Raw genomic sequence first — 23,035 nt, 5'->3', positions numbered from 1 at the left:
ATTCTATTAAAACGAAAATAAAGTTTGTTGCCCCTTCATTCTACACCTACAGAACTTAACATATAATTAAATGTGTATTAAAACAGTGTAACATATAAAATAAAACAAAATTTAAAGAAACCAATCTAGTTATTTAGCCATGGCTGCACGTGTCCACCCCGAACATTCGCTGTGCATTTTTTAAATGTGCGTCGGGGTTGAATGTAAACAGCAGCAACGAGACATTAAGATGGTTTCATCGTAACATTAAAAAGTCTGAAATGTGGAAAAAACATGCCACCCAACGCGAAGGTGGTTCTGAAAAGTTGTTACTTATACCTGCAGGCCGCAGTGAGGAGCAGGGGTGGATAGTAGCCTGTAAGCTGTTACAAGTAAAGCAAATGAGTAAAATAAAAAAATAAAATTGTTTTTGGCAACTTTTCACGTTCCTTTTTTTTTTTTTTACCTGTAGCCTACTATACTCTTACTCCAGTAGCCTATTGTCTTTGGGCCAGTAATCTACTTCTCGCTACATTTTCCATTCATACCTTCATTACTTATTCTGTTATGTGCATTTTGCTTCATTAACCAAAATGAGCTTTCTTCCAGGCTGTGCCCGCGCAGTTACGCAGGAGAGCTCTGGTCTCCTTTGTGTTACAAAGAGATGGGCGATTGTCACAGATATGAACGAGCTGGTCAGATGCAAGCATTTAGAAAATCAGGCAAACATCTTTTCAGACTTTATTGTTCTGCTAATACAACTGAAACCCAGTGAGCGCACACCATGGCCCTGCTGGCCGTGTTGGAAAGCAGCCTGCTTCGTCCTCTCACAAGCCGGTTTAACACCGGCAAGGAAAATACTTTTTCACTTTACATAACAGCATATTGAAAAGTATTTAGTGTCTGCAGAGCAAATGTAGATTAGGCCTACACAACATCTCAGTCAGATGATCACTGGATTGATTCTGATATATTAACTGCTTCCTGTCATTGAGCTTCTTTTAATGGAAATCAGCATTTTTTTCCAACAGTCATTTTAAGATGCGCAGAGAGAGAGAGAGAGAGAGAGAGAGAGAGAGAGAGAGAGAGAGAGAATATGTGTGGATAAAACAGTCCTGTTGGGCTTTACGCATGATGCACAGCCTGCTGTAGGTAGTGTGGGGAGAGACGGCCCCTAAGCTCAATGTAAAATAAATAGCTACAGTTGACAAATTATTTGAATTTTATCAAATGTTAGTTTTAGGAGAAGCATTTTCCCAGCTAGTGGGGTAAGATGCCCCCAAAGCTCAATGTCTATTTTCTGACACATTAAAGAACATTTTATAGGTTTTTTAATCTTTTATAAGGCTATGTTTAGGGTAACATATTATAAAGTAAAATAAATAAAAAATTTGTGTTTAATCAAATGTATTTTTTTTTTAGGTATTTTCCACATGGGGTAAGATGGAATAACCAGAATGTTTTGGATGTCTGTACTAGTGCAGAAGTGGTTTGAATTATAAAGCGCCAAATCACAACAACAGTTATCTCACAGCGCTTTTCATAAAAGAGCAGGTCTAGACCGTACTCTGTGATGTTATTTACAGAAACCCAATATATTACAAAATATAATACAAAAAATGTAAGTCCCCTCCAGGTTCACAGTGGCTCCTACGCCCCTGTCTAAACGGTCTATCAGCATCATGGACAGTGGCCCCCAGGAGCTTGGACTTCTAAGCTGTCTGGTAACAACGTAAATATGGAATTCTGTGCAGGCTGTGTGCGATATGTTGCAGCCTAAAACACCTAACAGAGGTTTGTGAGGCTCGTAGCCTGTGTGAACATTTAAAACTTACTTACTTACCATACTGAGCTAAAGTAGCGCTGCTTGCTTCACCCCAACAGACTCACTTCGTCCCCCACTGAGAGAGAGACTTTAGGAAGTAACTTTACTCTTTATGTTCATGTAAAACACTAAGGAATTATTCCTCTACACATCCTTAACAACAACATGACTAGATCACCATTACTATCAGTGTGTAATCACGGTGTGACAAGTGATCTGTGGTGCTATATATATATATATATATATAAATAAATACACACACTACTACTACTACTTACTACTAATACCACGCCCATTAGATTGGTATAGTTACCAGGATTAATTTAGTGGCCAGGAAAATAGTTGGTCCAAGGATAAGTTAATTTCTTTGGCTAGAGCAACCTATAAAGATGTTAAACACACTAGTGAATTACTACCTCGGTGAATAAATACATTTAGTGTCTACTAATTGTACTTTAAATGCAGTGATTTTAATTTTTATTGCAAACTTCAACAAGCAGAGAACTTGTACTGATTAAAATTTGATAATTAAAACAGATAAGATGTATAAAATTCAAAACCTGATTTAAAGAGTTGAGCTTGAGTAATTTGGATGTTCTCTTTTCACCCAAACTCAGCAACCTTTTTCACAATGATCAACCTTTACCCTTATTTTCCTTACTTTATTTATTTTACCATCAAATGATCATTTTAATTTATTCATGTTCGGTATCAATGAGATCATCCCCTTCATCAATCACCATCACATCATGTTTCAACACAAAGTCATCTCTCTTTTAATCATTGAATTAATAATAAAAATGAAATTGTCACCCTGTTATGTACACGTACAACATTTTGGATCATATGCCTGCAACCCTGCAGCCATGTGGTTATTTAAACAGATTTAAAAGACGGAAAACTTGCAAACAAACTTGAAAACCAAATGTTAACTGTTGATATAAACAGACAGAAAACAAAACTAAAAACTTAAAAAATAAATCAAACACAACCAAAACCTGAAAAATCTTTTCTTTTGTAGAAATTTGCTCCAACGTGGTTAAATGTTGATCAAACATGAATATAACTTAAGCTTTAAATACTCAGTTTACTAATAGAGACTTGAATACTGTACATTTTGGACATATGTGAGTATTTGCATTTGATGCTTGTACATCAAATGTCCAGTAGATGGAGATATTTCACCAGTTATAATACATTTTGCTGTTCAGTTACATACATTTCCCCCTCGTCCTCTACGTCTCTAAATCTTTACATGAACCTGTTCATAACCTCTGTGCAGCTGAATCCCTGAGAAGTTTGTGATAAACACTTAAATCACTGATTCTGACAGGATCTGTGTGATTGAATTATTAGAAACCTTAGAGATAATGCATGCATCACCTGTTGATTTGCCTTCAGATCAAGCCGAGATGTTCACAGAGGAAGGGGTCGGCCTCACAGAGGAACTCAATCATCTCTGAACTAGCAGCTTCACCTTTCTTCCTCACTGTGTCGATAACAAAACCAGCTTTGTCTCTTCTGTTCTGCATCTCGTCCGCTGACTCCCTCTCAGCTTCAGCTATCACCGTTTTCTCAAACAGTTTGTCCAGCAGACTTGTGAGAACCGGTCCTGATATCCCCTCGATGAAGCTGCTCCGTATGTCCAACAGCCTCTTATCTGAAGAGAGATTCAGAGCGCTCGGCCCACAGGACCTTTTTACTCCAGTGAGACAAACTCGTCTTTCCCAGACACTGTGGGAGCTGTTGGTGTCTCTCAGAAACAGCTTCACGTGTTTCCTCATTGTTTCTAAAATCACCTGGAATGATGGGAAGTAGTTGTCGTAGTTGTCGCAGTCAAACTCTGCTTCTGTTGGTTGAACTAGAACTGAGTCCTCTGCAGGACAAGTGGACAGTGTGTATTCCTGCTTTGGCTGCAGTTTACAGTGTGGGGACGTCTCTATGTAGCTCTCATCTCCAACTAATTTCTTCCTGGTGCGCAGCACATCCCGGAGCACCACGTTCCTCGGTAGCAGCAACACGTTGAGGAGGGATTCAGCGTCGGGATCAGCCGGGGGCCTGTAGAACAGCAGAACCAGCGCTCGGACCGGGTCAGCCGGCGAGTCTTCATCCTTGACATTACCGAAACCAGAAAACCCTGTGATGTTTATAACAACGTGAGTTTCTGTGATCTTCTGAGGGCCGATAAACTCGATGCCCTCGTCGTTCACATGAGCGACTGACAAGAACTCACCTCCACCTGTGGAGCGGATCTCACAGTGTGGGAGATGAAGCCGACACACAGACTGCTGCTGACATTTGATGTCAAACAGGGGTCCTGCAGGCTGCTTGTGGTGTCGGGCCAGTAGCCTCCTGTTCCAGGGGACGATCCTGTAAACCACGTCCCCTTCTCCCTCCATGTGGAACAGCAGGCCTGTCACACTGCACTGGTACAGGCCTGGGCAGGAGCACTGGAACCTGTAGGTTTCATCGTTTTCATCAACAGTGATATCAGGGGTGAACTCCTCACAGCTGGGTTTGAACAGCATGTCAGGTAAGCTCTTTGATCGGGTGAAGGTCTTGTTCTTTGCGGAGGTTGTTAGACTCAGTGAGGGAACGCTGTGAGAACGACGCAAACAGCTGGAGGAGGTTTGGAGGGGAGGATGAGTCGGCTGGGTGTTTGTGACTGAGCAGTTCACAGCTGGAACAGCTGTTTCCATCAGGACATCACTGTCATCTCCCAACTTGTCTTCTTGGAGGACTGCAGGCCTGTTTTGTGGACATACAGTAAAACTAGAGTTACTAAGTCTGGGGCCACCATCTTCTGTGTCATTATTGTTTGGAAGCTGCAATATCTGGTCTGGTACTGGTGATGGAGCTGAAAGAAAATGAGCTTTTCCATATGCTTGTATCAATTCCCTGGTAATATCTTGATTGACTCCCGGCGTAGCATCTGCTGCAGAGGTGTGAACAGGTTTAGACTCCCCATAGATGTTTTTTAACAGGTCAGATGACCTGTCAGCCTGTGTCCTTATCATTCCATAAGTTATATTACTCAGTGAGAAAATGTTATTACCAACAATAGTCGAGTAGCAGTCTGCTGTTCTTGGTGCTGAACTGAGGTCAGGTCTCAAGCTGTTGAGATTGTAGAAGCGTGATGAATCAGGTGATAGTTCAGATTGAAGTCTAGCATTATTACGTACAGACGGGGCAAGGAAGAGGTGCATGTATGGTAGTTGGGGAGTAGGAAGCAGAGGGTTAGAACCTATCCCAGATATATGCCTGCTATCATCATGAAGACTCCAGGAGGAAGAGGCAGAAGCTGAGGAAGACATACGAGGCATACTGCGAACATGTTTGTTTGGCAGCTGATCCAAAACACCCTCCTCTGAAAACTTCTTTTCTGCAGTTGGTTTATCTGAGATGGAAGTTTGACTTCCTAAATGCTGTATGAATGGCTCATTTATGTGTTCATTCAACTCTTCCTTCCCTGTCTGTTGGGCGTCACCTGTCTTCTTACAACTACCTGTGTACTCAGCAGAGAAGGGAGTGCGGATAGATGGATTGGAAAAGTAGGGAAGGTAATGAATCCTGGGTCTGTCATGTTCGGACACTCCTTCCTGGGAACGTTGTGGTGCTGAAATGGAGGCATTCCATAAATATGATCTGTCTAACATTTCATGTGAAGGTTCAGATGGAAGACTCGTATCATATTGTTCTATGTCTGGGTCATGATGGGCTGTTGTTGTGGGTGAAAGCTCATCTGTGTTTTTCCCCACCTCACCTTGTGTTTTGCTGCTGTAGACAGGGCTCAGGCGGTTGAACAGCTGGTTGTATGAGGGGCCAGATGACTGTTGAGATTGATGTCTGACAGTATCATGCACAGACTGGGCAGAGCTGATGTTCTGTCGTCTGAGGTGATGATGAGGAAGCCGGACGTCAGGATGTATTATAGATTTACAGAAGCTGGAGGGAGAGGCAGAACCTACGGAAATCTCATGATACCTTCTGAGGACACTTTTGCTCGGCAGCTCATCCTTCTCTGAATACTTCTCTTCTGCAGTCTGTTTCTCTGAGAAGGAAGTTTGAATTTTTTTGTCTAATGATTCATTTCCATCCTCATTCAACCCTTCCTTCTTGGCTTGTGCTGTGTCACCTGCCTTCTTACAACTGTCTACATTATACCCTGCAGAGAAGGGAGAGGGAGTTTTTCCCTTTTTTTGTTCCATCTTTTCTTTTTTCGACTTGATTTCAAATAGAAACTTTTAAAACATGTTCTTCTGCTGCGTTGTTCATCTGGTCCCAGACCCTAAAAGGAAAATTAAAATCCTTTTAAAAGAAAAAAAGTTTTTTTAGATTTTAAAACACATTTCAACATTGGTGCGTACTTTCCCGGTTCAAACCTTTGCACGCTCAAGAAGCAGCTCAATTATTCAAAATGAAAGCTGCACTCACCAACAAGCAGATTTCAGTCTTCACAAAGCTGAGCCAGTTCACTTAAGCTGGTTCCTTTCTGTTTCAAATAGAAGTTAGAGCAATTACACACTTGTTTCATCATTACAATGTCCAACCCGTCACATTCGGATGCTTGGTCAAGACCCCTTGGGGTCACTTTTTATCGCCCTGGGATAAAAACGTGTAGAGCTCCATGGTCAGATTGGTAGAATAAATATGCAACATCTGGTTAGACTTTCAAAAGAAAATGAGTGTTTAACGTTGTGAAAGGGTATGTTGTTGAAACATTGCAATTTGGTTAGGTTTAGGAACAAAACTACTACAAAACCCTCAACGTTGACTTTTTGTTTCACACAGGAACAAACACCAGTCTCTTGGTGAAAGTCTGGCTTGTGTTCCACTCATCCACCCCAACCACCTTCCTTACTTGGACTATTTGCTTTGCCCAGCACATTGAACTATGATGCTAGAGGGCTCCCCAGTGTGTTACAAACTGACAGCAAGGGGTCTTGACCATCCGTAGGCTATGTGACAACTTGGGAGTGAGAATGGACTGAAGATGGAGGTAAGGTTTAATGAGTTTTTATTAAACAACCAGGTGAAAACAGGTGAACAGTCCAAAAACAAAGGCTAGGTCACAATATGGTTGGCAATTACGGCAGTAACGTACGTAGTTGCACAAGCTACGCTTAAATACCGGAGACATGACGTGTCAGAGTTTCTTTTCATTGTGGGAGTTGCCTGTAAACAGTGAGAGATGATGTAAGTCGGACTCTATATCTATACAGCTGTTGTTTCGACGGATTAAACTCTGCTTAAGTTGGTTGTAGTTGGTAGATGTGTGTTTGCTTTTTGTTTTCTGATCCACGTGTTTGCAGGGCTAGCTACTTTTCTCATGTGCTTGCATCCTCCTAGCTGATGTGAGACACCCGGGATGCTGGAGACATGTCCCCACCACCTTTTGAAGTGGGTGATTTTCTCCCCATCACTTTTTAAAAGGATTTGATAAATGTATTATGAAAAATAGCAAGAAATGTTAACTAACAAATGAAAATGCTTTGAGATTTGCATTGTCCAAAAAATGTAACTTAAGCTAAAAATCAAGCTACTGATCATTGCATCATATTCTGTTGTATTCTTTATATTTTGAATTTTTCCTGAATTGTTCTGGAGCACTGAAATATTCCCAAGTGGCATGAGGGCTGTTAAACTTGATTTATACTCCTGCATAGGGCCTAAGCCAAAAGTCAACACAGTGGACGCTGTAGCGCTACTGCCGACTAGCGTTTGGGGATGTAATTGCAGAAGCGCTGTGAGATAACTGTTGTTGTGATTTGGCGCCATATAAATAAAATTGAATTGAATTGAATTGAATGACGCAGACACTGACGCACAAGTATAAATGCCTGGCTACGCGCATAGCCTATGGCGTAGCTCAGCCCAGCAGGCTAACTTCCAGTTAGCCCTCCGCTAACGTGAATGGGGGTAAAATTGTATACGTGCGGCTGATGTAGCCTTTTCAAATGTTATCAACCGAATGGATCACATTCGGATAGTAAAACAAGTCATTTCGCTATACATTACATCGACTACATCGACTTGACGTGTAGTTACATTTTTGAGGAGGTGGTTCGACGCAGAAGTATAAATGACACTTTAGGGCCTACGGTTAAGTGTCAACTTGACCAGCGATAATACAGCAAGCTTTTTTATAATATCAAGCAGGAGAATCCACATGTCAAGCGCTTCTCACCCTCTTGCTGCAGTGTCCCAGCGCGAGGGTGCGTGCTCCAAATATGACATCAAAACTTTTGTGAAATGAGAATATATAAGTTGAGTCATCAAACCACAGTCCCTTCGACCTAAAGACCCGTAAGCCGTCAGTTGGACAAAAAGAATTTGTTCATCTTTGCTCCTTGTTTCACTTGCAGATCATTTTCTGTATTACAGTATTTACTGCTGTTGTAAATAAATATAATGTTTTGATGCCAGTTTAGTTTTTATATTCAATTAACCTTCTACAACCATGCACCACTTTTATTATATGCAATAAGAAGCTACTTTTTTTGTTTTAATCTTCATAGACTAGGCCGAGATGTTTTCATAAAAAGGCGCTTTACACACAACCTAATCAGAGCTAATTACAATGACCTGAAGTTATACAATTTATGTATTCTTGATTTGGGTACAGTGTTTATCTACATTTAAAAGGGTTGCAAATTTAGTTCAAGTAAATTTTAGCACAATAGTCAACTTTAATCATATTAAACATAATTTCCCAACAACATAAATGTGGCTGAAAATGCTGTGTGGCTAGTAACTTTGGAAAACAACTAGCAACAGAGGCTGGTGAGCAAAAAAGATAATGTCAAGTACAATTAACAATTACAGTTTACTCCTCTATACTTGTAAAATGCATTTATGTGGCGTGATGGTCATGGAGCATTTCTGTCTGCTTTTATTACAGAAACTGCTGCCAGGAGCCATGTAGAGGCCACTATCATCTATTATCCAACAGTTTATATGTGGTTAAAAATCCAACACCTCCAGTGTGTGTTGCTTCAGTGCAGCAGCCTTTGCCTGAGTTACACACACACACACACACACACACACACACACACACACACACACACACACACACACTCTGAAAAGCTGTGGTACATGCAGATTTTGAACACAGACAGGAAATAAGACAATAAAATGACACCAAGGACACAGCAACTTCAAAGTAAAACAGTGGCAAATGAACAAATGACAAACAGAACACACAACACAGAGACAAAGAACAAAACACATGAGACGCAAGAGGAAGGTCTTACCACAAACAACAACAGCAAAATCAAAAATACCAAGAACCCAAAAACTGTGACTGATTGCTTTAAAACGAAATGACACCCTAAAGTAATCTTTGTGTGTGTGTGTGTGTGTGTGTGTGTGTGTGTGTGTTGACGTTCTCCACTTACCAATAAGGAGAGTCTAACGCAGGCTACATCTCTGGGTCGCTGCGTGTCTTTGCCGGCCTCTTGGACAGACGTTGTCCTTCCATGAATCAGACCTGGTCGGAGGACGCCGGCGGGTTTACTTTAGCGGGGATATCAGCGTTTCTCAGGTGGACCCGGTAAAACACATCCGCAGTTCACTTAGGTCTTCCGTGTAAGTGTGTTGACTGCATGTAGGCATCAGTGCCACCAACTCATGTTTCTTCTTTCGGTTTCACAAGCATTCATGTTATTTTTTGCACAGAGCAAATGGCATTTCCCCTGGTCCACACCTGCTTGAGCTGTGGGGTGAACTGCACCTTCGACAATCGAGACCGACTGTTTTCAACATTTGTCTGAACCCAGAAAGTAAATTATTAGTTGTTTTGTGTATATAATTTTAATGCAAGCAGTCACTCTTATTTTCAAAAACAAACAATTGTATTCTTTATTAATAATAGCCTAATAATTTATTTTTGTGCTACATCAAAGCAATAAGTCCTCTGGCGGAAAAACGCACGGATGGAGTTTCCACTCATCCTTTCTCATGCGCTCACGCAAAATTAGTCAGACACGGGAATCAGCAATGGCAGATAGTGGAATCACGAAAACAGTAAATTCTCAATATATAATTTTTGTGTGTGAAATCGCTGCAGTGAACAGACTGTGCTGCCAGGCGCACAGAGCGCACTGAGACACCGCGCACAGACAGATCGGCCTTCTCACCTCGACTCACCCAGCAGATCTTCACCACCTGCACACATACACTTTCGTAGGCCTATGGATTTTATTTATTGTTTAAAAAAATAGGCCCTGGGTGCTTAAAAATATGAGCTTGGACAGTTTTTATTCTTCCTCCCTGCCTGATCCCAAGGAAATAGTTAGTGTGGCATCCTGATATGTTTGGGTTTTCTTTGTATGTCTATATAAATAGGCTAGACTGTGAAATGATTTAATATCTTCAACTAGTTAATTATACATTTCTGATTTGCATTTAGGTTTTCCTCTCACTTGGCTTCTTAATTAGCAGCATTTAACCAGATATTTAGATATTTTCTTATCGTTTGTTTAAAATTGGTTCATGGATTTTGTTCAATAAGCCCAGCATGTCTCTTCACCGGTGCAGCAGCTCCCTCTCTCTCACTTTGTTAACCTTTATAACTGTGATGACGTAAAATTTACCAATAAAACCCAGTTGTGTTTCAAACCCAGTGTCTCTAATGGTTTCTGGTTATTCCTTCACACAGATCCAGTCATAGATTTAAATATTTACCCAGACTACTCAGGGCTTCACCTGCAGAGATTTAGAGGCTAGCTGATGCAGGGAAATGTTGTCCGTAACGTTGTGATGGTGCTGACTTGTAAAATCAATATCTTTAAGATAAGTAAATAACTATTTATCACAATATCAAGTGCCACATGGTTTGCTCATTTTATCCTCCTTATTACATTCAGGTTTAAATCAGTTTAAACAGTTTAGAGATATAGAAAAGATACCTCATATTTTGAGGTTTTTCTGCTGGAATATGTCAATTTAAATTTACTTCATGTTCCTGCAAATATGCAAATACGTTTGTAGGAGCCATTTATGTTTATTGTTGGCATGATATTTTATATTGTTTGAATATATTCATCACTTTTGATATCGACACATCTTGGTAGGGGTTTCATTGAAATAATGACTGACCAGTGTTTACAATTCTAAATGTTTTATCAATACATGACCAACAGGATTTTGGAGAATTCACCATACAACAAACACACGCTTTCAGATTGTCAGAGACAGCAGATGGATGCAATAAAAGTGTGTTTAAATAAAACACATCTGCATTATTTGACAGGAAGTGTTCTTCAATTAAAATTTGCTTGATTACATTAATTTGAATTCACTCAATATTCTCTCTATTTGGGATTAAATAAATATAATGCTTATGTTTTATTTAACTACAATGGGTGGATTTTTTTCCAAACATTTTTATTTGAAATTTAATTAAATATTTGCCTCAAAATCAAAAACACAATCATATTGAAAATATTTTACCGAATACATTAATTCAAATCTACATGACCACAGAATCATTTTTTACAGTGTACATCCTGCTCCTACTCTAGATTTTAAATGATTTGAAAATAAAAACAAGGATAAGGAGTTTATTTAGAATTTTCCAAACATTAAATAGAAATTCTGTAACATACAGAAAGTCACCACTACAGTTATATTCAGATTTAACCTTAAGGTGGGGGACATAATCAATGATGGTTTATCAGTTTACAGTGTAGAAATGTCTAGTAGCAAAAATTAAGATTGTAATTGAAGACAGATGAAAGGAAAGGGGGCAGAAGCAGTGGGAAGAAAAGAGTTTATTCTTCGACTTTCGCCGGAAAGTATATCCAGCTGCAGCCCGCAGACGAACGTGATGGAAGTTGACGGAAGTTGAACTTCCAAATATGGTTTGTCCCAGAAGACACCGCACACAAAATGTGATGACGCTATCTCGGCTCACGTACAGTAAAGGTCCTAATGCATTTTATTCTTTAGAGGCCAACAACAGAACTTTAAATCCACTTCTGAGAAGTTTTTAGGCGAGAAATCAACTGTGTAGATTTCGAATATTGGCAGTTTTACGAAAATTGGCAAATCGAAAATGTGTTCAAACGTTTTCGGAGTTGAGAAGCTGCAGTAACGTTACCGGAGGCTGAACAGCAACACAATGGAGGTTAACCGGTCGACATGCATATAATCAATAACTTTAGGCATACGCCCTCTGATGGTTAGGGGTAAGAGGAATATACTTCGGGGGCTGTCAGGAATAGTTAGTTAGTGTTAAAGTTCGTACCGCTGTTATTCTATCATTAAATTCTCAGTAATGTTATAAAGTTTTAACCTAAATCGTGATGTAACATTACATTAACATTATTATTCTTGGTTTGTGAAACTTAAAATCGCTTTGGAAGAAAAAAAATATACAACAGTGGTATGAATTGAAACATTGCTTTATTATTATCATTAGGCTATTATAAATAAATATTTGCAGGAATAATAGTAGAAATACACTATACTAATAATATATAAGTATAGTATGGTAAATAACATAACGTACACTTGACACCTCTTTTTTAACGGCCAAGCATTGAGATAAAGCGTTTTGTGCGCGGTGGCTTCTGGGACAAACCATATATTGAAGTTACAGTTTTTTCTGATTGCTTAAGCACATTTTTTGTAACTATTGGCTATTTTTGCAAAACTCTACACACAAATAAGAAAACCTTTCACCCAATTATCAAAACATTGTAGTTCTCTTGCAAGAGCGAACACAGCTAGATTAACTCTTCACACCTTCGTAAAAATGGTGTTTTCGCATCAAACAGTAAACACAAGCCATCATCTACTAAGCACACAATGTGCCAACTACACACTGATGGTATGAATACAAAACACATCTGGCTTTTGCTTTCTCTGTGTACAGATGTCAATTTGAGGTCATACTTTTGTCATAGTGTCATGTAAACATACAAGGATCCAAACTTAAAGTATTGGTGTTTATTCACACTCATCAAAACCAAGACAAAGTCAGAACACAAAATAGTAATTTCACAAAAAAAATAAATAAAAACAATCAGCCTACATCATGTCGTCTTTCTGGGTCCGGCCACAAAATTTCGTCCACATCGCATGCGATATCCTCCAGTCCAAGGCACCGGGGAAAATATCTCCTTGAATGCCGTATCCAGGCCTGACATGATGCCTGGTCAATATCTCCACATGCCTCCTCAATTGCCTGTAAAAGGGCTACCTGTTGATGAGGATGACGGTCGTACACTTTCCAGCGCCAGGCAGAGAAGAACTCCTCAATGGGATTTAAGAATGGACAGTATGGAGGGAGGTTGAGTGCCATGAAGAATGGGTGGTCTGTAAACCAGTTGCGGACCAAAGCAGCCCTATGGAAACTAACATTGTCCCATATGATGACATATCGGGTCTGCTCTGGTCTCTGAACAGTGAGCATGTCATGTAAGGTGTCCAGGAATGCAATAATGTGTGCAGTGTTGTATGGGCCTATGGTTGTATGATGGTGAACAACACCATTTTGGCTTATAGCTGCACACATGGTTATGTTACCACCACGTTGTCCTGGGACATTGATGATTCTAGTTCCATCACTCTCTGGACAAGACAAAACAAATGCAACACATCAGGCCCATGCACAGCACTACAGTCTGCACTTCCAAATTCAGAACCAATGACACTATAGCTTACCTGCACATAGTCATATCGCAGCTGCTTTACACGTTCTGTGTTTCTCTCGAAAGGAACTCTGTAAATTTTCTTCATTCTTATTCTGTGGAGCGCAAGTACACGACTTAGTGCAGAAATGCTTACACTGTGTATATTTTGAAAGATGGTGTCATTATCAATTATGCGCTGCTGTATTTCGCGCAGTCTTATTGCATTATTGGCAATCACCATGTTCACTATATGGGTCTCTTGCTCTGGAGTGAACATTCTTCCTCTGCCCCCAACATGTGGACGTCTAGCAATTCTGTAAAGTAACAATTTCAGTATTTTTGCATGTATGGTACTGTTGTGTTTCTCATTAGAGTATGGCAGTGCTACAAAGTACTTACCGATTCTCATTTCGAAATGTCCTAATGATGCTTGCCACAGTGTAGCGGCTCAAATTAGGCTGAACCAGGCCAGCTTCCCTCAGGGTCATCCCATGGTTGATGACATGGTCCACTATTGTAGCTTTGATGTCATCAATTATTCTATTTCTTACTCTTCTTACCCTTCCTCTTTCCCCTCCTCGTCCTCTTCTTGCTCCTCCTTGTCCTCTTCCTCTAACTTCCTCTAACCCTCTCGCTTCTTCACCTCCACGTCCTCTTCCTCCAACTTCTTCACCTCCACGTCCTCTTCCTCGGCCTCCTCGGCCTCCTCTGATTCTCACTCTTCTCACTCTTACTGTTCCTTCCATTGTACCCCACACAGACAGCTTACCTGTGGCTTATTTATAGTGCTTAGGCTGATTGCAAAGTGAACTAACTATCTAAAACAGTTTTCACATGTGAAAGTGTGCCAGACAGTTGGCAAAATAGTGTTAATGTTAGCCATACATGTGTAAAATTTTGCTAGGAGTGTGTTGGAAATTTGGTAATTGAGTGTAAGCAGTGAGTTGTGTTTAAATGGAACCGTCCGTGCAGGCAGGTACAACATCAAATAAACATTTATTTTGACACACCAAGATAAGATAAATTAAGGTGTGATATAATAAGACAGTAAAGATCTCCAGGAGGGGAATTATTCGCCTTCAATTATTCACTTAATACTAGGCTGAAAAAACTGTTGTTTCACTTGCACCACAGCTCATCTGCAGTAAATGTGACCGGACTAGAAAAACACAGAACAAACCCAGTGAGAGAACGACAGAATGATCAGTCCTGGTTAAATAAGCTCTGACAGTAGAGCTACACAGGTGTTGGCCCAGCCCAATCAGCCTTATAACACCATAAAAACGTAAAAAACATTCTTCTTTTTGTTCTTTTTGGGACCTTACAGAAAGCAATACAATAATAAAAAAAAAAAAGTAAATTAAATAAAAAAACAACAAACATGAAAAGTGTACTAAAATCAAATATAAAGTGTGAGTCATGTCAGAATCAGGTGATAAGAGATAATAAAAAGTGGGACTGCAGTCAAGATACTGTATATAGTAAGTAAGAAAAACAATTTTTAAATTCAACTTTTAAAAACTGTCCATATCTATGGTTCTTAAAAAATATTGTACAGTTGATGAAGGGAATCATTTATAAAAACAATTGGCCACAAATGTTACATTAGAAATTACAACAAACCAAACTAAATTGATTTACATTCATTGGATTCACAATAGGTTCCCATATTTTTGTCAAATATAAAAAAACCTACTTGGAAAACTGTAATTTAACAGTTCAAGCAATAAGTCAAGGCGAAATACTCAAGATCAAAACAGTGACTGATCCAGTTAAAAGTATTTTGTGGGAGTTACAGGATGATCAGTTTCTGGCCACCAGGTCAACATGTTCTGCATCACCTGTTGATTTGTCTTCAGATCAAGCTGAGATGTTCACAGAGGAAGGGGTCGGCCTCACAGAGGAACTCAATCATCTCTGAACTAGCAGCTTCACCTTTCTTCCTCACTGAGTCGATAACAAAACGAGCTTTGTCTCTTCTGTTCTGCATCTCGTCCGCTGACTCCTTCTCGGCTTCAGCTATCACCGTTTTCTCAAACAGTTTGTCCAGCAGACTTGTGAGAACCGGTCCTGATATCCCCTCGATGAAGCTGCTCCGTATGTCCAACAGCCTCTTATCTGAAGAGAGATTCAGAGCGCTCGGCCCACAGGACCTTTTTACTCCAGTGAGACAAACTCGTCTTTCCCAGACACTGTGGGAGCTGTTGGTGTCTCTCAGAAACAGCTTCACGTGTTTCCTCATTGTTTCTAAAATCACCTGGAATGATGGGAAGTAGTTGTCGTAGTTGTCGCAGTCAAACTCTGCTTCTGTTGGTTGAACTAGAACTGAGTCCTCTGCAGGACAAGTGGACAGTGTGTATTCCTGCTTTGGCTGCAGTTTACAGTGTGGGGACGTCTCTATGTAGCTCTCATCTCCAACTAATTTCTTCCTGGTGCGCAGCACATCCCGGAGCACCACGTTCCTCGGTAGCAGCAACACGTTGAGGAGGGATTCAGCGTCGGGATCAGCCGGGGGCCTGTAGAACAGCAGAACCAGCGCTCGGACCGGGTCAGCCGGCGAGTCTTCATCCTTGACATTACCGAAACCAGAAAAGCCTGTGATGTTTATAACAACGTGAGTATCATTAGGCCTCAGTTTAAATGGGCTGTGGAAGATTTTATGATGCCTGGATACTTATTTGAGCAGAGAACATCTTTATACACGAAAGCTTGATGAGTTGTTTCTTGCGACACACCGCGCATTCTTTTTTTCGGCCGAAGCGTGGTGTGACTTCAGAAAGTCAGTAGTCTGTAAAGAATTGAGTGATTCAAAATAGATATACAACACACAGTGGTGCGGGTCTGTGCCTGAAGAAGTCTACCGTGTAGAAACTGACCTCAAAGTCTACGACCCAGAATCCTTCTTAGATTGTGCTACGACAACTCTGTCATTCAAAACGCAGGGAGGGGGCCCCGGAGCAGCATAAAGGCTACCCCATCATGTCTAAAGAATGGGAGACCTAATTCAGCACCGGTTTTGTGGTCCAGTGGGGAGAACGAGATAGAACCGTTGAAGTCTTCTTACATATTGATAAATTATTCCGATGGTATAAGCCTCATATTAACTATGTAGGGACAAAAGGAAACATTTTGGCCCAAAGGATAACAACAAATATGGCCTGTGTGGAGAGCCTGCCAAAGAAGTTACTGAACCCCTTACCAATGGCAACTCCCCTGCCCCCCATGCCGGGGCTGGCGGTGCGATTGTTCTAACTACCAGTACTTGTTTGTACAGGTACGAGGACATGTGCAGGTGGTGAGCAACTGAACCATGACAGGCCTAACATAACTCCAGGATGACAACATAGATAACTCCTGGCTGGATGACTTCATTAGAGAGCTGGGGGAAAGAGATTTAACATTTCTTTCTCCTGAAGAAAAAAAGTGGACAAAGAGCAGGGGCACACCTGTTTGGACACGCTGGACTGTTTCAATTACCACACATCATCTGACTCTACTGTTTGCTGTATTATAGAGGTAACAATATCTTAATATTTTCACAATATTATTCAGCAAAAAGCTAAAAAAAAAAAAGTGTATATTGCAATATTACAATCTCACTCACTGACACACTACCCTTCTTTTATATTAAAGGGTATATGGGAGAAATTAAGCAAGAGCTTTTTAATAAAAATTTTGCAAGCATGCAAAAACTTAAAAATTCAGCTTTAATAAAAGTATTTTTTCCCACAAGTCCTGTTACGTTGTGAGTCAAGTACTGTCTTGGTTCACAGCAGCTGTCGAAGTGGTTCAACCTCGGTTGCATACTTTTGCAGGAACTTGCTGAACCAGGAAGTTAAGCCCAGGAGGTAGTGCTGCCATGTCTTTGAGGCAGGAGTTTCAGCGAAGGCAGTAAGGTGATCTGGACAGGCCCTCCTTTGATATGACATGCCCCAGAAATGGAATATTTGTTTGACTAAATGAGCTTTTGTCAAAGTATAAATTTGCCTGGAGTCACTGTCAATGCAGAAAATTAAAGTTTGTAATCTGGATATAAAGGTTATTAAATTTAGGCCACAGTGTATTTCTTCTGTAAATGTGTTCCAGCTCTGTGGAGCTAAATGCTGCCGTAATGTTGCTTAAAATTCTTAAGAACAGTAATAAGATAGATGTTCATAAATAAAATGGACAGCGGGATAAAGAGAGTCAAAGACCATTTTATCGAGTGAACAAAACAATGTTTGCATGTGAACAACGAGTGAAAGGTAAGTGAGATGGAATTTCACTGAGTCAGAAACACAGGATGATCTGGACTAACCAGGATGTTGGCAGCATGATGGCGTTCCTTAACATAAAAAAATGTTTTCAGTTTTCAGTTCAAGGAACTTTCTGCACCTGCTCTCTTTTCCTTCCTCATTCCAGTATTTTTTTACTGGAATGAGGAGATGATGAAAGAAAACTCACAGGTCACATGTTTTTCCACATTACTACAGTTTCTGTCATACCTGCTCACACATATTATGTTACATTATATTGTTATTAGTTAGAAATACAGTGACATACATAAATACAGTTTGGTCAAAAGTCATTTTAGTAAAGACAGTAATGTCAATCCAATTTCCAGTCACTGTGTGTTAGTATAGCTTTAGTGGAATACCTTACAAAGTCTGCGTTTTATTTCTGTTTTTCAATGAAAACATAACAATTCAAATCATTTTGGATTACTATTATTATTTTTACCATGTTTGTGTGCAAAAAGTTGGAAAAGTTTGAGCACATAAACAGCCAAAAGGCTTAAAGACGAAACTTGCTGAAGAAGTCCACTGGGGACCGACTAACACCATTACATCTAGGGAAAGTCATTTAGTTAGTTTTGAAGCTGTCTACAACTTATTTTACATTAATGGCACAGCACCCAAGCCTTTTTGGGCCTCCCCACCTAAACCTTTGAATGGTATCAAAACCCTGTTAAAATGAGCTCAGAAGCATTATAGATAGGTTTGCCTTTTGTGTCTTCATTTACAACCGTTGAAATTTATCTGTAGAAGTTTGTAAGAATCAGCATCTGTATTGACTACTTCTGTTTAATTATCAAACATTTCATTTGTACATTATAATCTCCATTATCTTGATGGGAAGGTTTGGGATTTTTAAAGTGGAGCTAAATAAGGTGCTTATTGATAGTCAGTGTCGTAGCTGCAGTAGATGGCAGTCAGCGTGCCCCCAGTTTGGACAAGCAGAGAGTTGCACCGGCACAGGAGCTAACTAATGTACTGCTGTGGAGAGCTGCAAAATGTATTTTAGCCTCCTGATAGAAGGCCGACCAGAAAAAATCGATATCAGTTCAAAGTTACGCTATATGTAGAGTATTATCAGCTCTTTGCATCAGACAGTATTTTCCTTTGGAACTTTATGTTCTCAACAGTAGAACGTCTGTATTCCTACGCATAAATAGCATCAAGTACAATTAAAGGAACTACTTAAGTAGATATAGAAGCTAAAGAGACAAATACTTTTGTCTGGTGGAGAGGAGGTGGACAATGTAAGTGCTAAAGCTGAGTCTTAGTCAGTGAGACCATTAAAGTTTGTAATCTGGATATAAAGGTTATTAAATTTAGGCCACAGTGTATTTCTTCTGTAAATGTGTTCCAGCTCTGTGGAGCTAAATGCTGCCGTAATGTTGCTTAAAATTCTTAAGAACAGTAATAAGATAGATGTTCATAAATAAAATGGACAGCGGGATAAAGAGAGTCAAAGACCATTTTATCGAGTGAACAAAACAATGTTTGCATGTGAACAAAAAGTGAAAGGTAAGTGAGATGGAATTTCACTGAGTCAGAAACACAGGATGATCTGGACTAACCAGGATGTTGGCAGCATGATGGCGTTCCTTAAGATAAAAAATGTTTTCACAGTTTTCAGTCTAAGGAACTTTCTGCACCTGCTCTCTTTTCCTTCCTGATTCCAGTAAAAAAAGCTTTTGGTATTTTCCAAGAGGAGATGATGAAAGAAAACTCACAGGTCACATGTTTTTCAACATTACTACAGTTTCTGTCATACCTGCTCACACATATTATGTTACATTATATTGTATTAGTTAGAAATACAGGTGCTGGTCATATAATTATAATTACATCAACAACTTGATTTATTTCAGTAATTCCATTCAAAAAGTGAAACTTGGATATTATATTCATTCATTACACACAGACTGATATATTTCAAATGTTTATTTCATTTAATTGTGATGATTAAAACTGACAACTAATGAAAATCCCAAATTCAGTATCTCTGAAAATTAGAATATTACTTAAGACCAATAAAAAAAAAGGATTTTTAGAAATGTTGGCCAACTGAAAAGAATGAACATGAAAAGTATGAGCATGTACAGCACTTAATACTTAGTTGGGGCTCCTTTTGCCTGAATTACTGCAGCAATGCGGCGTGGCATGGAGTCCATCAGTCTGTGGCACTGCTCAGGTGTTATGAGAGCCCAGGTTGCTCTGATAGTGGCCTTCAGCTCTTCTGCATTGTTGGGTCTGGCGTATCGCATCTTCCTCTTCACAATACCCCATAGATTTTCCATAGGGTTAAGGTCAGGCGAGTTTGCTGGCCAATTAAGAACAGGGATACCGTGGTCCTTAAACCAGGTACTGGTAGCTTTGGCACTGTGTGCAGGTGCCAAGTCCTGTTGGAAAATGAAATCTGCGTCTCCATAAAGTTGGTCAGCAGCAGGAAGCATGAAGTGCTCTAAAACTTCCTGGTAGACGGCTGCGTTGACCTTGGACCTCAGAAAACACAGTGGACCAACACCAGCAGATGACATGGCACCCAAACCATCACTGACTGTGGAAACTTTACACTGGACTTCAAGCAACGTAGATTCTGTGCCTCTCCTCTCTTCCTCCAGACTCTGGGACCTTGATTTCCAAAGGAAATGCAAAATTTACTTTCATCAGAGAACATAACTTTGGACCACTCAGCAGCAGTCCAGTCCTTTTTGTCTTTAGCCCAGGCGAGACGCTTCTGACGCTGTGTCTTGTTCAAGAGTGGCTTGACACAAGGAATGCGACAGCTGAAACCCATGTCTTGCATACGTCTGTGCGTGGTGGTTCTTGAAGCACTGACTCCAGCTGCAGTCCACTCTTTGTGAATCTCCCCCACATTTTTGAATGGGTTTTGTTTCACAATCCTCTCCAGGGTGCGGTTATCCCTATTGCTTGTACACATTTTTCTACCACATCTTTTCCTTCCCTTCGCCTCTCTATAAATGTGCTTGGACACAGAGCTCTGTGAACAGCCAGCCTCTTTAGCAATGACCTTTTGTGTCTTGCCCTCCTTGTGCAAGGTGTCAATGGTCGTCTTTTGGACAGCTGTCAAGTCAGCAGTCTTCCCAATGATTGTGCAGCCTACAGAACTAGACTGAGAGACTATTTAAAGGCCTTTGCAGGTGTTTTGAGTTAATTAGCTGATTAGAGTGTGGCACCAGGTGTCTTCAATATTGAACCTTTTCACAATATTCTACTTTTCTGAGATACTGATTTGGGGGGTTTTCATTGGTTGTCAGTTATAATCATCAAAATTAAAAGGAATGAACACTTGAAATATATCAGTCTGTGTGGAATGAATGTATACATTATACAAGTTTCACTTTTTGAATGGAATTACTGAAATAAATCAACTTTTTGATGATATTCTAATTATATGACCAGCACCTGTACACTTGTAGTCACAGGTAAAGTTTGATCAAAATTCATTTTACTAAAGACAGTAATGTCAATCCAATATCCAGTCACCATGTGTTAGAATAGCTTTAGAGGAATACCTTACAAAGTCTGCGTTTTATTTCTTTTAAAATAAAATTTCATATCATTTTGGATTATTATTATTATTATTACCATGTCTGTGTGCAAAAAGTGTGCGTCGCACTTCCGAGGGACAGACGCACCCACTCCCTGGACTGTTGAGTTCTCATCGATTGTAACTGTGAAGGCAGCGGCTGGTGGCGGCGGTAGCGATGTATATGGTATTTGTATCTATAGTGGGTTAGATCTTTTTCCACTTTATTTTAGTGTTTATTCACTACTCGAATCTCTTTGCTTTTTCTCCACTTCTCTTCTCTCGATACTCACACATGCACATACCTAGCTACACCCAGTGGCGTAACGAGTTGGCTTGGGGCCCCAATGCAAGATGGTCATTGTGGGCCCTCCCATCAGAATCAAAGTAGCCTAATGTCATTATCAAATTAAAGGAATGAAAGCTTGCAGCTTTTAAACGGCCAGCCACAGCGAAATGCAATGCACAGTCGACACCTAAACCTAATAAAACCAGACAGCATTCTATAAAGAAGATGAGTCATAATAGCAAGACTAAGACAGCGATAGACTAGCCTACATGACCAAATCGGTGTTTGAGCACTTTAAGAGATTAAAACATAGCCTAACCGGTGATCAAAAACATGTTAGGTTCTCCAGTCAGTGTCACTGAGCAGTGACATTGTCACAGATCTAGAGTTGGGCACCCGGCGCTGTACAGTCGCTGCCCACTGCTCTCTTGACAGACGGGTTAAATGCAGAGAATGAATTTCACTACATGTATGTGTATGTACCCTTACAGCGCACCTTCACACATGTGAAAACATGATCCTAATTGAGAGTGCACAATGACACACACATGAAAAAAAGATGATGATTAATGACTGTGCACCACATTGACATCAAGAAATGTTTCATGTCTGCTCATTATGAACACAAAACACAAGTGTGTGGATTGATTACTAGTTGCATGAAGCATAGTGCTTTAGTGTTTGGTCCAAAAAATAATAAGTAAGTTACATTATACACACATACATTGGGTCTGTGCCAGTAAGATTTGATTGTTTTAGTTTAATTGTTCTGGAGAGGCCACGCGTACCGTTACCTCAATTCCGTTTTCACAGCCACAGGTGCGTGGATCAAAACCAATGGTTTTGAATGACACCTGCACTGGTGCATTCACTGTCGCTCCTTAATGTAAAAGTTATACTGTGCCCACATCTTGTAAAGTAACACCAGATAATTTCTCTCTCTGTGTTTCTTTGCAAAATGCTTAAATGGTTCACCAAATATACTTTGGCAGCTGTTAATATACCTGGGCAAGTAAAGAAAATGTGGAAAACACTGGATTTAGTGCAAGTTATTGCAAGCTGTAGACCCATATTGTAAATATTACACTATGAACCTATTTTATTGTTTTCCAGCTATGTGACAATTCTGGTGCAGTCATGATTGATTGATTACACCTGCAAGTTAGACTAATTTAATGAAGTCAAGATGGAAATAATAATAATAATATAATATAGTAATAAACTCCCTCTTCCCCCCCAAAAAAGATGAAAGAAAAAAAACAAGTTTTGAACCGAACCGTAGCTCCATAATTAAAGGTCTGGACCGAACCGTAGATTTGGTGAATAGTTACACTCCTCATTCCTACACATAAGTAGCATTGCCATTTGATGTGGTGGCAAAGTTCCATGCTCCATGTGTTCCATTGAACACATCTACATGCCAATATTCAGTTCTAGTCATAGAGTCACCTACAGGTAACAGGAACTATGAGTGGAAAACAGCAT

At 40.0% G+C, this 23,035-nt stretch overlaps 2 protein-coding genes across 2 annotated transcripts; both read right to left on the bottom strand.

Annotated features, from left to right (window-relative positions):
* Positions 1-2,912: 2,912 nt before the first annotated feature.
* LOC119887340 lies at positions 2,913-9,440 on the bottom strand. Its single transcript, XM_038698155.1, has 3 exons — positions 9,202-9,440; positions 6,239-6,296; positions 2,913-6,092 (listed from the first exon to the last, which is right to left on the bottom strand). Exon 3 carries the CDS (start codon positions 6,010-6,012, stop codon positions 3,202-3,204), a length of 2,811 nt encoding a protein of 936 aa, XP_038554083.1. The 5' UTR covers positions 6,013-6,092; positions 6,239-6,296; positions 9,202-9,440; the 3' UTR covers positions 2,913-3,201.
* Positions 9,441-15,242: 5,802 nt separating this feature from the next.
* Positions 15,243-16,185, bottom strand: LOC119887341. The gene is made up of 2 exons (XM_038698156.1): positions 16,179-16,185; positions 15,243-16,116 (listed from the first exon to the last, which is right to left on the bottom strand). The coding sequence occupies exons 1-2, from the start codon at positions 16,183-16,185 to the stop codon at positions 15,299-15,301; spliced, it is 825 nt and encodes a 274-aa protein (XP_038554084.1). The 3' UTR covers positions 15,243-15,298.
* Between the last annotated feature and the right edge of the window lie 6,850 nt (positions 16,186-23,035).

This window comes from Micropterus salmoides, unplaced genomic scaffold, assembly GCF_014851395.1.
Source record: "Micropterus salmoides isolate LMB-PRFRI ecotype aquatic unplaced genomic scaffold, ASM1485139v1 Ms_hic_scaffold_4120, whole genome shotgun sequence".
In the NCBI taxonomy this organism is placed as follows: Eukaryota; Metazoa; Chordata; class Actinopteri; order Centrarchiformes; family Centrarchidae; genus Micropterus; species Micropterus salmoides.
Note: the sequence above shows the minus strand (reverse complement) of the source record. Positions and strands in the feature narration are given on the sequence as shown.